Source organism: Hemiscyllium ocellatum, chromosome 25 (genome assembly GCF_020745735.1).
Source record: "Hemiscyllium ocellatum isolate sHemOce1 chromosome 25, sHemOce1.pat.X.cur, whole genome shotgun sequence".
Taxonomy (NCBI): domain Eukaryota; kingdom Metazoa; phylum Chordata; class Chondrichthyes; order Orectolobiformes; family Hemiscylliidae; genus Hemiscyllium; species Hemiscyllium ocellatum.
Window position 1 is genome coordinate 12,878,230 of NC_083425.1, and position 16,232 is coordinate 12,894,461.

General features: G+C 39.0%; 1 protein-coding gene across 1 annotated transcript in view; it reads right to left on the reverse strand.

Annotated features, from left to right (window-relative positions):
• Nucleotides 1–16,232, reverse strand: part of rptor (regulatory associated protein of MTOR, complex 1) — a 383,050-nt gene that overhangs the window by 254,610 nt on the left and 112,208 nt on the right. The window contains exon 6 of the mRNA XM_060844826.1: nt 13,222–13,397. Within this exon, the coding sequence (XP_060700809.1) occupies nt 13,222–13,397 (176 nt within the window). The remainder of the gene's footprint in view (nt 1–13,221; nt 13,398–16,232) is intronic.

Here is a 16,232-nt window from a genome sequence, read left to right on the forward strand (position 1 = left end):
TGCCGACCAGATATCCCAACGCAATCTAGTTCCACCTGCCAACACTTGACCCATATCCCTCCAAAACCTTCCTATTTATATACCCATCCAAATGCCTCTTAAATGTTGCAATTGTTCCAGCCTCCATCACTTCCTCTGGCAGCTCATTCCATACTTGTACCACCCTCTGCGTGAAAACGTTGCCCTGGTCTTCTCATATCTTTCCCCCCTCACCATAAACCAATGCCCTCTAGTTCTGGACTCCCCGACCCCAGGGAAAAGACTTTGTCTGCTTACCCTATCCATGCCCCTCATAATCCTGTAAACCTCTATAAGGTCACCTCTTAGCCTCCGATGCTCCAGGGAAAACAGCCCCAGCCTGTTCAGCCTCTCCCTTTGGCTCAAATCCACCAACCCTGGCAACATCCTTGTAAATCGTTTCTGAACCCTTTCAAGTTTCACTACATCTTTCTCATAGGAAGGAGACCAGAACTACATGCAATATTCCAACAGTGGCCTAACCAATGTCCTGTAAAGCTGAAACACAACGTTCCAACACCTGTACTCAATACTCTGACCAATAAACGAAAGCATACCAAACACTTCCTTCACTATCCTATCTACCTGCAATTCCACTTTCAAGGAGTTATAAACCTGCACTCCAAAGTTTTTTTTTGTTCAGCAACACTCCCTGTATAAGTCCTGCTAAGATTTGCTTTCCCAAAACGCAGCACCTCGCATTTATTTGAATTAAACTCCATCTGCCACTTCTCAGCCCATTGGCCTATCTGGTCAAGATCCTGTTGTAGTCTGAGGTAACCCTCTTCGCTGTCCACTACACCTCCCATTTTGGTGTCATCTGCAAACTTACTAACTGTACCTCTTATGCTCGCATTCAAATCATTTATGTAAATGACAAAAAAGTAGATGACCCAGCACCAATCCTTGTGGCACCCTTTGGTCACAGGCCTCCAGTCTGAAAAATAACCCTCCACCATCAAACTCTGTCTTCTACCTTTGAGCCAGTTCTGTATCCAAATAGCTAGTTCTCCTTGTATTCAGTCTCTCATGGGGAACCTTGTCGAATGCCTTACTGAAGTCCATATAGATCACATCTACCGCTCTGCCCTCATCCAATCCTTTTTGTTATTTCCTCAAAATATTCAATGAAGTTTGAGAGGCATGATTTCCTACACACAAAGCCATGTTGACTATCCCTAATCCTTTAATTCCTTTCCAACAATGTTTAATTCTTTGAAGACACTAGGGTTTGGACATATTAATTCTTGATTTTTTTAGTCATAGGTTGAAGATTCACCCTGTCAGTACCTGTGAAGGTAGTTTCCACCCCTACCCCCTTTTGAAGCTATAATAACTTGCCCAGGAAACAACCGACAAATTGTTACAATGCTGAGCTCTCCTGAGCACACACAACTGGCACTATTTGAGAAACCACTAAGCAAAACTACCCTGAATACACACCCACAGAGCTTAGGTGTCTAGCATCCTACCACCTCACCTCCACCCAACATCCCACCAGCACCGCCAGAACTGCTTAAATAAAGCAACATTGTAGATTCAAATCACATTCAAAGAAAATGTATATCTTTTACATCCATTGATTAAATCCGCATTATTTTAATCTGCAGCCAAAAGTAGGTTTTTTTTATATAAAACAGTTGCTTCTCTAGTCTTACAATGTAAAACAGATCAAATGACTAAACATGATCAAAAGATTAAATCACTAAATCAAAGATAGCTATTGCAGGGGAAAAGGTGGTTTCAAGCCAAATTTACTCAGATGCCCCATAAAAAAAATACCCTCTTTATTATCTGCCCTTTTTGTATTCACAAATTCAATTAAAATTTCATTAAGTTACTCTAATTAAGACAGCACTAGTTCAATAGTTCTCTAAAATTGCAAGACTTGTAACAGTCTTCCCATCAGGACCAAATGAGAAACATTGTGCATTGATAGCGTGTTTGCAACGTGGTACAAAATTAATTATCACCTATTGGTGGAAGGTTTAAATAGGTCATAAAACAAATCAGTTTGTTTCTCGAAAGTGGCTTTGGAGTCTACCAAAGTCTGTTGTCTACAGCTTTTCAACAGTTGTTTGTATGCCTGAGAATTATGCAGAATAAAAATGATCTAATTTAGATTTATTTGCTGCCAAAACCTTTTTAAATTATTGCTGTTTGGACCTTTGGAACGTTTTCTTAATGCATAAAGTCCATCACAGAAGAGAAATCTTCCTATTTTGAACAGGAATGTGACCAAAGTAACCTGAAACAGAACATCTAGTGAATAAACTCCAATACTTAATAATTGATAGGAACTTAAATACTCCTCATCGCACTTAAACCTACATTTGTGACTTAAGGCAGACATCACAACAGAGGTTCAATGAGTAAACTAGCACAGTTACACAGAAAAGCAGCAAGATTCAGAATTTGTGATGAAAGAGTGCAGTTTAATGAAGAGCTAGTGTTGAATAAAAATACATAGAATAAGTAAACTAGTTTCATTCAGAACACAACTCTCCAGAATTGTCAATCTGCTTTGCAATATTGTTTCAACCAAAGGTCACCACTATCCAACAAGAAATAAGTAATAAAGCCAGTCACTCGACTATCATATAAGCCATTACTTCCAAATTCCCCTTAGCTCAATTTCGATCTAAGTCCAAATCAGGTCAAAAAGACTCTTGCCTTCATACATAAGAATCCCTGCTGTGACAAAGTCTCATGACCATCGATTTTCTGCATTTCAAATCTTGGAAAGTGTACTTTCTCTAAGTCTCCAAGTCCTCTTTGAATGCATTAATCCTACAACATGCATCATCACCAAGTTAGAAAAACTATGCCAGTTATTCCCAAGATAACTAAAATAATCCATGTACTTCACATGCCTAGAGAGCTGTCAGAGATATGTTGGGCACACTGACAAACAACCCCGCTCCCCCCTCCAACTCCATCCCCCAAAGTATCTCAAATTATCAGCAGTTATTGGCCAAGTGTAACAATAGCTCAGAGTCTACTAACTGCAATAATGGGTTATGTCTGTGCCCTGACAGAACTGCCCAAAGTACCTTGGCAGCTTGCAGTTGAGGTACACATTCCACCCCAACATACACATGACCCAGGATACTAGCAAGAACAGGACTGGTGATGGCTCTCTCAGTTGACAGAGTTGGGCCTACAGGAAATGAGGACTTTATTGGTGGTGGGGTTAATTATTTGATCAGAGCAATACCTCATGATTCATGTCACAGATAGACCAAACATTTTCATTTAAAATGAAAATACTTGCGCATTTTAATACTGTTGAAGTGCAAATGTAAGAATGATAGGCCCTCCTTTAAATAAATAAAGCAAGCCCAACATTAAAAAATTAGACTTCTCAGTTGCAAAAGGACAGACACTACAGAAAAGAGATAAAAGATTAAACAACATTGGAAACCACAATCCCCACAGCTTTTCAGGAAAACTATTTTGTGCATTAGAAATTCCTCTGGTAGTATTGTGCAAGCAACATCCGACTAATGAAATCTAGGATGACAGTGCTATAAAATATTTTTTCACAGGTATTAAATAAAATTTCAAACTTCCAGTTTAGCTGACAGCATGACTAAGCTGCAAGTGTCATATCATTTCTCTATCATTTCAAAGACTATTTAGGAGATGTCTGTTTAAGTTTGCTTCATGATGGACTTTGTGCCTTTGGATTAGTGTGAACTACAAATTCTGTATTGGGTGAAGATGTGTGTGTGGAAGAAGAAATTTTGCTGAACAGTGCAGAAAAAGACTGCAGAAAAATATGTAAACCATTCAACAGACTTTCCTTTGTTCTGAAGGACTAGGAAGAATACAAATAAGTCTTGCAACAGACCATAATCAACCTTAGTTTAACATTTTTTTTCCGACTATAGAAATTAAATACATACATGTCATCTGAAAGCTATATCATAGGTCTGTAACTCATTGGCTCTTCTAGGTTCACTGAAATGGAAGCTGAAGACTTAGTAAACCTAACCCTGCATCCAAATCATGAATGTTGGTGCAGTTTTATTAAGACTAATAAACTTAACCAATGTCAAGTCTTATTAATTGTAGCTAAGGAAAAATAAAATGAAGGTTCTGCAATCAACAAAAATACGCTAGATTTATATTCTGGTTTGGTTTGCTTTTCACATTTAATAAAACTGCATTTGCAGTTTACAGCCATGGCCATATGGTCCAGTGAGTGTTCCAAACATTACCACTCCAAAGAACAATTAAGCAATAACATGTTATTCAACCTCCAAGTTTTTGTTTTTTTTTTAAATGGAAGAGTACAAGAAAGACAGCATTTGTTGTACAACTCTAACTGCCTTCGAGAGAGAGATAGAGGGAGAGACGTGAGTTGCCTTCTAAAATAATTGCAGTTAACCTGATGTAGGTGTTGTATTAGTGCACAACACACAATGTGAGCTGTTGCTCATGAAGACTCATTATGTGCCGGAAATTATAGGACCTCCCTGGCCCAATGTGGTCAAGGAATACCAATTCCAGGCTTAGCTAGAAGAGTTGCTTGCAGTTAGTAGAATATAGTTTTATTGAATATTAACAACTAGTTTTAGATCACATCGATACATAGTTCTGAAAAAGGGTCTCTGGACCTAAAATGTTAACTGTTTCTCTCTCTACACAGACCTGCTGAGTTTTTCTAGCAATTTGCTCATTTGATATTGTTGACATTGAAACAGAGACTTCAAGGAAGTCCACTCATTTAAAATTCCTCCATTTCTTGGCCTACAAGTCCAGATGGGATAATCATCACTAGACCAGACCAGTGAAGTCCTTTTAAACAGGCAGCCTAGACTGTAACTTTGCTTTGTTTTGGTAATTGTACAGTGAAAATTACACTGAGTAAGTTAGCTAGGTTGACTAGCAAGTTTTAAGAGAAAAATGTATTCACAAAATTATGGAGTGAAACACACAGAATATAGAACACCCACAGAACTCAGTCTATCCAAACTAACTTAATTATGCTGTTCTGAAAATCCACAACAATGCCAATAAACAAACCCCTTAAACAGAGAGTAAAAATGAAAGAGAGTTAGAAGTTAGAAAGGCATAAGGAAAGAGAGAAGTTCCAGTCTCAACTGTGACCGACTGCAGCACCCTTTTTTTCTCTCACAAAACTGCTGAACTGAACTAACTAAAGTTCTGAATTGGCTAAAAACAAGAATTCAGTTTTCAGGACTGACACTTCCCCTTTCATTATACTCGTTATTTCTAAAACATAGACGCTTTGGCCTGAAGACCCATTTGTTTACATATAAATAAAAAGGCCGCCCAATACCCTTTTCATCTCTGTACCACTTCAGCCAATTTGCAGCCTGGGCTGTTTTACGCTCCTTCTGAAAATAAGATCAAGGACACAGTATCCTTGACATAAGGAACAGCTTTTTTTTTTATAAAAAAGAACCAGCTTTGTGACAATAGTTTACAATGATTATGGCACTCCCCACTTTCCAGGCCTATTCTTCCAGATACCTCCAGGATTTTGATCCATTGATGAAGGAAAGATGATGTGTTTCCAAGTCAGGATGCCATGTGGTCTGGAGAGGAACTTGCAGGAGATGATATCCCCTTACATTTGCTGCCTTTATCCTAGGTAGTGAAGATTGCAAGTTTGAAGGGAGCTACTCAAGGATACTTGGTGGGATATGGCAGTGTAATTTGTATATAGTAGGCATTCCTGGCATTCTGCATTAGCAATGCAGGAAGAAATATTAAGAGTTGATCCATCAGGGCTGATCAAGCCAGCTGCTTTGTCCTGCTTCACCTTCTCGAGTGTCTGGACTGCCACACCCATCCAGGTAAGTGGAGAACATATACAAACTGCAGGGCTGTGGAAGCTCAGTCATTCATGACAGAGACCGACAGATATCAGACTTTAAATATGTCAAGGAAAATGCGTTTGTATAGGAAATGAAGATAAGCCATGATCAAAATGGCAGAGCAGGCTAGGTAGCCCAAACTGCTTATTCCTATTTCCCATGTACTATTAATTTAATTAATGTACAATAATTATAGTCTTTATTTCATAGGTTTCCCTTTTGGATTGTTGTTTGGAAGTCAAATGCTTTGAAAATTTTATATTAGAGTGGTCTACTTGAGCTATGTTGAAACCAATTCTTCCTTTAAAGCTATAAAATCTAATTGTTGTAAGTAAAATTTCCAGACATCAGTCAGCTTAATAGCTCTTTGTTATGGAAATTTTTAGATGAGATGAGTAGACCCTGCCATTAAATTGGAGCTAAAGAATATTGCAAATTCTTGCTTTCATATGTGTGCAGCAAAATGCAAAAATATGGATAGCCTCCTTCAGCCGCATGCTATGTGTCCTTACTGTTAGATTTAGCAACAACATTGATGCAATGTTGTGAAGATAGGTAACTTGCCAAGTTCTCCACTAAAATTACCAGAAAAAGCTAAGTATCTCATATGCTGGTTAGAAAGGCGTGCTTACTTTCAAAGATTTACATACAGACACTCAACTCTGCTCTGTTGCTTCTTTAATAAAGGTGCCATTTAGTTCATGTTGCCTTTCATCTCTATGACCTTAGATCTGATGATGTAGAATCCATATCATTGAATCTCTACAAGGTGGAAGCAGGCCATTTGGCCCATTGAGTCCCACTGAGTCCATATTGACCCTCTGAAGATATCTCCCCCAAACCCCTGCATTTCCTATGGCTAATCCACCTAGCTTGCACATCCCTGGACACTATGTACAATTTAGCATGGCCGATCTGCCTAATCCTGCACATCTTTGGACTGTGGGAAGAAACCAGAACAGTCGGGGAATTCCACACAGGCACTGGGAGAATGTGCAAACCCAACACAGATAGGTTTGATTCCTATTTCGGGCAACTAAGTTGTGAGGCAGCAGTGCTAACCACTGAGCTTCTGTACTGCCCCAAAAATAAGTAACAAGGGGAAGAAAATGCTGGTGGGAGCAGTCTATAGGCCACAATCACAGTTATGCTAGAGAGCAAGAGAATAACTTAGACGATGATGAGGATATATAAAAAAGGCAATACATTAATTGTGATGAGTTTAATCTTCATGTAGATTGAGATAATCAGATTGACAGCGGTAACCCTGAGGAAGAATGAATAGTGTGTACTCAAGGCAGTTTCAAGAACAATGTTATGGATGTAGCCAAGATCAGTTTACTTTGGATCTGGTAATATGTGATGAGGCAGGTTTAATAAATGATGTCAAATCCCCCTAAAAAACAGTGACCATAACATAATATAATTTGGTATTCAGTTTGAATGCAAAACTTGTGTGGGAAACTATCTGCTGAACTTAAGGTTAATTATAAAGGAATGAAGACAGAGTTGGCTGGAGTGAATTGTTCAAAAACCAAACCCTGGGGAACACTAGTGTTGGACTGAAATACTAGTGTGTACACAAGTCCTCTACCATGATGTGCATTCACTATAGGCAGACATCTGAGCTCACTTTTGTTAAAGACCTTGCCTTTAACACATTGCTGCAGTGTCTACACAAAACAATAGTGTAGAATTCTCTCTGGAGTGATAAACAACTACACATCGTTCTACTATAGCGTGTGTTTCAGTAACAAATTTACTGCGATTGACAAATTTAGGACACTGTTTCTAAAGCAAGAACTTTTAAAATGTGTTGGCTGTACTGTGATCATATCACCAACTTTAAGCACGGTTTCTAAAGCATGATTTTTCTACAATACAGAATTGCACAAGAATGCAACTATTACGTTATAGAAGAACTACCTGTATTCATTAATATTCTATTTTTATTCCTGAGCCAGTTTTATATCTACACTGTTACTGTCTCATAAGAGATGTATTTGTTCACAAAATGATTATGGTACATGATCAAATGCCTTCTGAAAGTCTGGAAACACAACATGTATACCATCAACTGCACTATCTTCATCATCATTGTCTGTCAGTTTACCAAAGAACTCAGCAATGTAATAGCAGCATGGTACTGTGCTTGCAATTCTGGTCTCCTTCCCATCGGAAAGATGTTGTGAAACTTGAAAGGTTTCAGAAAAGATTTACAAGGATGTTGCCAGGGTTGGAGGATTTAAGCTACAGGGAGAGGCTGAACAGGTTGGGGCTCTTTGCCCTGGAGCATCGGAGGCTAACCGGGTGACCTTATAGAGGTTTACAAAATTATGAGGGGCATGGATAGGATAATTAGGCAAAGTCTTTTCCCTGGTGCCGAGGAATCCAGAACTAGAGGGCATAAGTTTAGGGTGAGAGGGGAAAGATATGAGAGAGACCTAAGGGGTAATTTCACACAGAGAGTAGCACGTGTGTAGAATGGGCTGACAGAGGAAGTGGTGGAGGCTAGTATAATTGCAACATTTAAGCATTTGGATGGGTATGTGAATAGGAAGGGTTTGGAGAGATATGGGTCGGGTGTTGGCAGGTGGACGAGATTGGGTTGGGATATCTGGTTGGCATGGAGGGGTTGGACCGAAGGGTCTGTTTCCAGGCTGTACATCTCTATGACATCTCTGTAACATAGAACAATACAGCACAAGAACAAGCCCTTTGGCCCACCATGTCTGTGCCTACCATGATGCTATGCTAAATTAATTCCAACTGCTTGCACATGGTCTGTATTTCTCTATTCTCTGCCTTTTCATGTGCCTGTCTCAATGCCTGTTAAATGTTGCTATCACATCTGCTTTTACCACATCCCCTGACAGCATGCTCAAGGCACCCACCACCATGTGTAAAATCTTTACTTTATGCACCTCCTTTAAACTCAGCCTCCAACATTATAGCATAAACAATCCAACTCCATTACATGCCTGATTTGTGCTTGATAGATGGTGAACAAGCTCTGTGAACATAGAACAGTACAGGCTTTTCAGCCCTCGATGTTGCGCCTTTTATCTTCCTCTAACTTCAGATTATCCTTCATCATACTATCTTCCATGTACCTATTCGAGAATCGCTTAAAATGTCCCTATTGTATTGACTTCACTACCACTGCAGGCAGTGCATTCCATGCACCCACCACTTGTGCAAACAATCAACTTCTAACCCCTCTCCTAAATCTTCTTCCAATCACCTTAACATTATGCCCCCACATGATCGCCATTTCCGCCATTGGAAAACGTCTCTAGCTATCTACTCTGTCTACACCTCTCCTCAACTTGCACACCTCTACCAAGTCACCTCTTATCCTTCTTTGCTCCAATGAGAAAAGCCCAAGCTCCCTCAAGCTTTCTTCATAACCTGCCCTCCCCAGTCCAGGCAGCATCCTGGTAAATCTCTGAAACCTCTCTAAAGCTTCCATATCCTCTCTATAGTGAGGTGACCAGAACTGAACACAATATTCCAAGTGTGGTCTAACCAGGGCTCTTTAGAACTGCTGCATAATCTTGTGGCTTTTAAACTCAATCCCCTCTGCTAATAAAAGCCAACATACCATATGCCTTCTTACAACTTATCAACTTGGGTGGCAACTTTGAGGGATCTATGGACATGGACACCAAGATCCCTCTGTTCCTCTACACTGCTCAGAGCTGAATATTTCCCATCTACTACCACCCTCTGTCTTCTATGGGCGAGCCAACTTCGTATCCAGCACATTTCCCTGTATTCAATACCTCCTAACTTTCTGAATAGGCCTACCATGGGGAACCTTATTAAACACTTTGCTAAAATCCATGTACACCACATCCACTACTCTACCTTCAATGCGTTTTGTCACATCCTCAAAGAATTCAATAAGGTTTGCGAGGCATGACCTGCCCCTCTTAAAGCCATGCTGACCATCTTTAATCAAACTATGGCTTTCCAACTAATCATAAATCCTGTCTCTCAGAATCTTCTCCATTACTTTAGCCACCACAGACGTGAGACTGACTGGTATGTAATTCCCAGGGTAATTCCTATTCTCTTTCTTGAACAATGGAATAACATTTGCCACCCTCCAATTAACTGGCACTACTTCAGTCCATAGTAAAGATGCAAGGAACATCATCAAAGGCACAGCAATCTCTTCCCTCACTTCCTGTAGTAACCTAGAGTATATCCCATCTGGTCCAGTGTAATTATCTATCCTTATGATTTTCAAAATTTTCAGCAACTCCTCCTTCTTAATATCAACCTGTTCAAGCATATCAGTCTGTCTCATGCTATTTTCAGAAACAACAAAGTTCTTCTCAGTAGTGAATACTGAGTTAGGAGTATTCACTGAAGTTACTAGTTTTTCTATTTGCTGCAGATTTCTCCAGAATCAAACGTGCACTTGCATTTTTTTTTTGTGCTCTAGTTAAATTTCTGGTCAATGATAAGCCTCCCAGTACACTTATGGCAAGAGATTCAGAAATATTACTATGTACAATGATGGGAGGGGGTTAGATTCTCTCTGGTTGGAGATGGGCATGGCGAGGCACTTGCACGGTACAAATTACTTGCCACTTATCAGCTCAAACCTGACTATTGTCCAAGTTTTGCTGCATTTGGACATGGTGTTTCATCATTTCAGGAGCTGTGAATCATGAAGATTATGTGAATCGTGAAGACTACCAGTGTATGTACAATTTCCGACTTTACCATGGACAGAAGACATTGATGAAACAGCTAATGATGACTGGACCTAAGACACTACCCTAAGGAACTCCTGTAGTGATTCACAGATGTTTGTCTCCAGCAACCGTAAACATTTTCTTTTCTGATGGGTACAACTCCAATCAATGGAGCATCTTACCAGATTTGTATACATTTCACTTTTGCCATGTCAGTCTAAAACTGCAGTGAGGTCAAGAGCAATCCCTCTCACCTCACTTTCAGTGTGGCCCGAGAGAGCAATGCAACATAAACATCTAATCAAGGTATTACAATAACTTCATGCAACATTTAAGTTTCAATACTTGAATATAAAGTTTATTTACCATCATCTATTATATGCCTAAGATTTTTGATAAATATTTGTTTAAAATACATTTCATGTTTGTTCTTCATTAGGAAGCCCCTTATGAATTTCTCCAACTATTACACCAGTCACGCCCAAGGCTTCCTACGAGATTGCAATTTTAAATAATTGTTTACTGTGTTCTTATGGGGTGGCAGAGAATTTCAGTTGAAGGCACTACTGCTGATAACTACAACACCTGCATCTAAATACTATCAAAATGCTGTTTGAACCTTTGATCTATACTAATTTGTAACATTTATTATTGCAATGACTTTATTTATGTGATAAAATTGCAAGCATTTTGACTTTTAATACATACAACCATAGAGGTTTGCTATGCAGAAGGCAGTTATTCCTTTGAAAGGAAGGCATGCTTTTCCTACAATCCAAAACTGATCACCTTTTTCACCCTGTAACTCTACATTTTTCATTGTTTAAACTACTTCTGTACTGTTTCTCTTTGTTGGTGAAATGGCCCCTGCCTTCACTATTCCCATGTAAGGCATTCCAAGTTCCAACACAAATGCCTTAAGAACTATTCCCACTTGCCTTTTAAGAATTCTATTTGATGCTTCCTTTTCACTAACTCCTAAAATATAGTTAGAAGTCACACACACCAACTTATAGTCCAACAGGTTAATGTGAAATCACAATCTTTCAGAGCGGTGCTCCTTTGTCAGGTGAAGTCATTGTCAGGCATTTCACCTGATGAAGGAGTAATGCTCTGAAATCTTCTGATTTCAAATAAACCTATTGGACTATAACCTGATGCCATGTGACTATTTAGTCCACCAAGTTCAATACAGACACCTCCACATCATCCTCAAATAAAGCATGAGCTGATACCCAATAATACAGCAACATGCTATAGATGCTGAGGCTCCAAAACAAAAACAGAATAGCTAACAATACTTAGCAGGTCAGGTAGTATCTGTGGAAAGAGAAACAGAGGTAAACTTCATGTCAATGACCGTTCATAAATTTCATATTTCTGCAGTTGCACATCGAACAGCAGTATAATGATTATGTTAGTGGATTAGCAATCTTAAGGCTTGGATTAAATGATCCATAGATACAAGCTCAAATACCGCAGTTGTGAAATTTAACTTTAATTAAGCAATCAAATCTGGAATAAAAATATTAGTAAATGACTATTAAAACTACTAGTTGTTGTTTTAAGAAATATTCTTGTTCCTTCGTGTCCTTTAGGAGGAAACCTGGTCACTGCTCTTTCTGCTTAACAAGGCACACCGTTGCATCATATCAGAATCCCTACAGTATCAAAATCAGCCCTTTGGCCCAACATGTCCACACTAGCCCCCCAAAGAGTAACCCACCCAGACCCATTCCCCTACCCTATGATCCTCCATGTACCCCTGACCAATGCATACTATGGGCAATTTAGCATGGACAATCTACCTTAACTTGCACATCTTTGGATTGTGGGAGGAAACAGGACCACCCAGAGGAAACCCACGCTGATATGGGGAGACTCCACACAGACAGTTGCCTGAGGCCCGAATCAAACCTGGGCCTCTGGCGCTGTGAGGCAGCAGTGCTAACCACTAAGCAACCATGCCACTCCAATAGAAAATAGAAACAGAAATCACAATAGAAAAGGTATAACATTTAACATTCACATACACCACAAAATCTGTCGTGCTTCACAATGGGAGCTCACCACCATTTTCTCAAAAGCAGTTCAGGATCAGTAATAAATGCTGAACAGTCTTGTGATGCAATGGTGGTGTCTTTACCCAGGCCGTTGTTCAAGATCCATTTCAGGACTCAATGGCTATGGAATGCACAATAATAACATGGCCAAAAGTATTGACTGCATATGGCAGGTAGTAAGTGAGACAGCACCTCCAGGTCAGCTATCCATGATGCAGAGTAGAAACCTTCAAGCTGCAACCTTTGGCAACAGGTTATCTACCTATTCCAGGAAAAAATAGCCACGGAAAAGAACTGAATACATGTTTTTCCTGATTCATGTGTCACAAATGCTGAAGAGTATTTAAAACATGATAAACGCTGGCCTTGCCCCATCTCTCATTTTCCATTTAACAAGTCTTCAACATTGCTTCTTGGATTTCTGACACCTATTATTAGTACTCTCCCTTGGACAAATTTTGAATCATTATGCTTGCAAGCCCTGGAGACTGCAGCAACCAAAGCACATTATGAATTCCTCCGAGAGATAAAAATGACACATTCTACTGAACCAATAAACACAGTATGGAGAGCCAAACTCACCAGCGCAATGCTATTTTGATAGGTGTAGTCAGGCAGGAAGTGAAAAGATCTGCTGGTAAATCTGGATTCATGGGCAGAAGTTCAGTGGCCTCACAGGCAGCCAACTGGATACAGTTTTTCATTGATGGTGGCAAAGGCATTTGTGCTAGTGGATGATTTGGATTGATAGCTGCAACCTGAAAAATTGAGGCCATTACTTAAAATTCTCCAGCTTGTAGTAGAAATAAATAAAATGCAATGGTTTCATTAAAAATTTTCATTGTAAAATTCATAAAAAGGAGCATTTCTAATTATCAAAGGATTATTTCAGTTGAATCACTGTTCACAGAACACAATCATCACAGACATCATTTTCAAAGTGTATTAATCTAACATTAAAAAGCAGTGACATTTTCACAAAGGCACATTTATCATGTAATACACGTTTAGCTTTGAACATTACTGGGAAGTAGAGAAATTATGTACCATGTAGACTGATGCTTCAGTTGACTTAGAAAGCCTTGAAAATACCAAACTGGGAGTCAACCTGTCAGCCTAGTACATTGGTGTAGGTGGTCATCATCTCTGTCATTCACCACATTGGGTAAAATATTCATTTTCAGAATAAAAATTTGAGGCTGACCGGCCAGAATACGTATATAACTTTATTAGTGAAGAAGGGGTATTGAGTTGTACACAGGGTCACTATAAAAGCATGACTTTGAGATAAAAAGAGGCTGCTTTGCATGCCGGATTGACTTGTAGCAAGGATCTACGGTATTTGTCAACATTAGTTAAAGTAACGCTCCATTGCTTGTATTAAGTTAGCTGGTCAGAAACATTGGCACAGATATTATAGTAATATGGTCCTTTTCTCAGCATTCAAAAGAGAGCTTCTTTTTCAAATGCCAACTGCCTGTAGAGTTCATTTATTTCCTCATTTTTCACAGGATGTTGCTAGGTTCCAAAGGTGTCATCAATCTTTCTATGCTTCACTCACCTAACCATCTCTCATTTTAAAACCTAAGTTTGAAAGGCTCCCTCAGGCATGAGGGATATCAGAGCCAAGGGTGATCCTACCATCCATAACAGCCATGCATGCATTTTCCAACAGGCATTAGCAGGCAACAATCAAGAGTCACAATCTTGCTGGCTTGAAAAATGGACTTGTCTTTGGCTTAAGAGTGTACCTCTAAAACACTTTCAGCTACGCAACTGATTTGTTTTTTAAAACAGCAATTATATCAGCGGTACTAAAGGTTATGATGCTGGAAAAAAAAATTCATTTTCTGAAGCATCACCTCCAAGAGAAGTTGAGGGGAAGACAAGCCAGACAATAAAAAAAGTTGCAAAACAAAACAATCAAATGTAACTGACAAAGTATTTCAAGAAAACGCGTGATTTTGACCTGGTTAATACAATGTAACACAAATTGTCATTAAGCAAAATAAATTTACCACCTACTGTTTATGGGACAAAGTCGACATATGCAGATTTAAAAAGATGATGATCATGTGCATCATATGATCAGAATTCACAGACCAAACCAATGTACATGGTAGCGATTAGGATGTGAAATGGTTAAGAGTTTTTCTGCAATCAAGTACAGTTCAGTCTTACTAATGTTGTGAAACTTTATAGTACTACTGCACATGCTAGAAAAAGATAGCGAAAGAACGACTGTGGTATCGAACTTCTGACAACACAGTCATGTTCAGAAAACTGCTCAGGTCAGTGTGCGATCTTGATTTGTAGCATTGGCATTTGTTGAAATCCAGAACCATAATTAGTCAGAAACAAAAGTGAGCAAATTAATCTGAGATACTGAACTTGAGAGGCTATTTACCTCTTTGATGGCTTATTTTGAATTTCACATAAATGGTTCAGTGAAAGGTTACCCTCTGCCCTACTTTCTAATCTGCTCTCTTGCAGGCATAGGTTTGCTCAGCATCCTAAGGGTTATATATCAATTAATCAGTGCTCAGTACAGATAGAAGCAGGACAATATAAAGATACAAGATACCTATATTTTAACAGCAAATCAGAAAAGATCCCAAGACAATATAATCCTAACATGATAAATGTAATTAAACCTCAAAACATAGTGCATATTTACAGCTCAGGCACCTATATGCTGAAACCAGCTTTTGTACTGTTCATACATTTGCTACATATATATTTACATAATGCCTTTCAATACTTCAGGAAGTCACATAGGTCTTTAGATCTCTTTTAATTTTAAAAGTAGCTACTATTGTAACCTGAGAAATATAGAACTGAAAATGTGTTGCTGGTTAAAGCACAGCAGGTTAGGCAGCATCCAAGGAACAGGAAATTCGACGTTTCGGGTCAGAGCCCTTCATCAGGCTCTGGCCCGAAACGTCGAATTTCCTGTTCCTTGGATGCTGCCTAACCTGCTGTGCTTTAACCAGCAACACATTTTCAGCTCTGATCTCCAGCATCCGCAGACCTCACTTTTTACTCTGAGAAATATAGAAGTCAATTTGCACACACCAATCTCCCAGAAACAGTTAAGAAAATAAATGAGCAAATCTTATGATCTCTGAAGGATAAATGCGGCTTAAGGCATGGTGAAAATATCTCCCGTTTTCTCCAAGTAACGTCATGGAGTAACTTAAATCTGTTGATGCAATCACGGTCGAGTGTAAATTTCTTATCAGGGGAATGCAACATCTGACTGCCCCTCAATATTGCAAAGATGTGCTAGACTAAACTAGTGCTTGAAACCTAAGCCTTCTCAGCCAGAGTGCTACTATTAAATCACAGTTAATGCCATATTAATACATTCATATCAAACCATTAACTGCAGAAAAACCTTAGTACAGATCTGCAATATAGACAGGAAGACAATGAAGAGAATTTATTGTAAAGTAAATATGGTCTTACAACATTCTATATTTCATTGATCTTTCCAGATTTTCTTGCAATACTTATTGAACTAAAACACAGATGATCTGCCCATTCACATATCTCCTGAAAACCATATTTATGTATAAAGTTAAAAATCACAA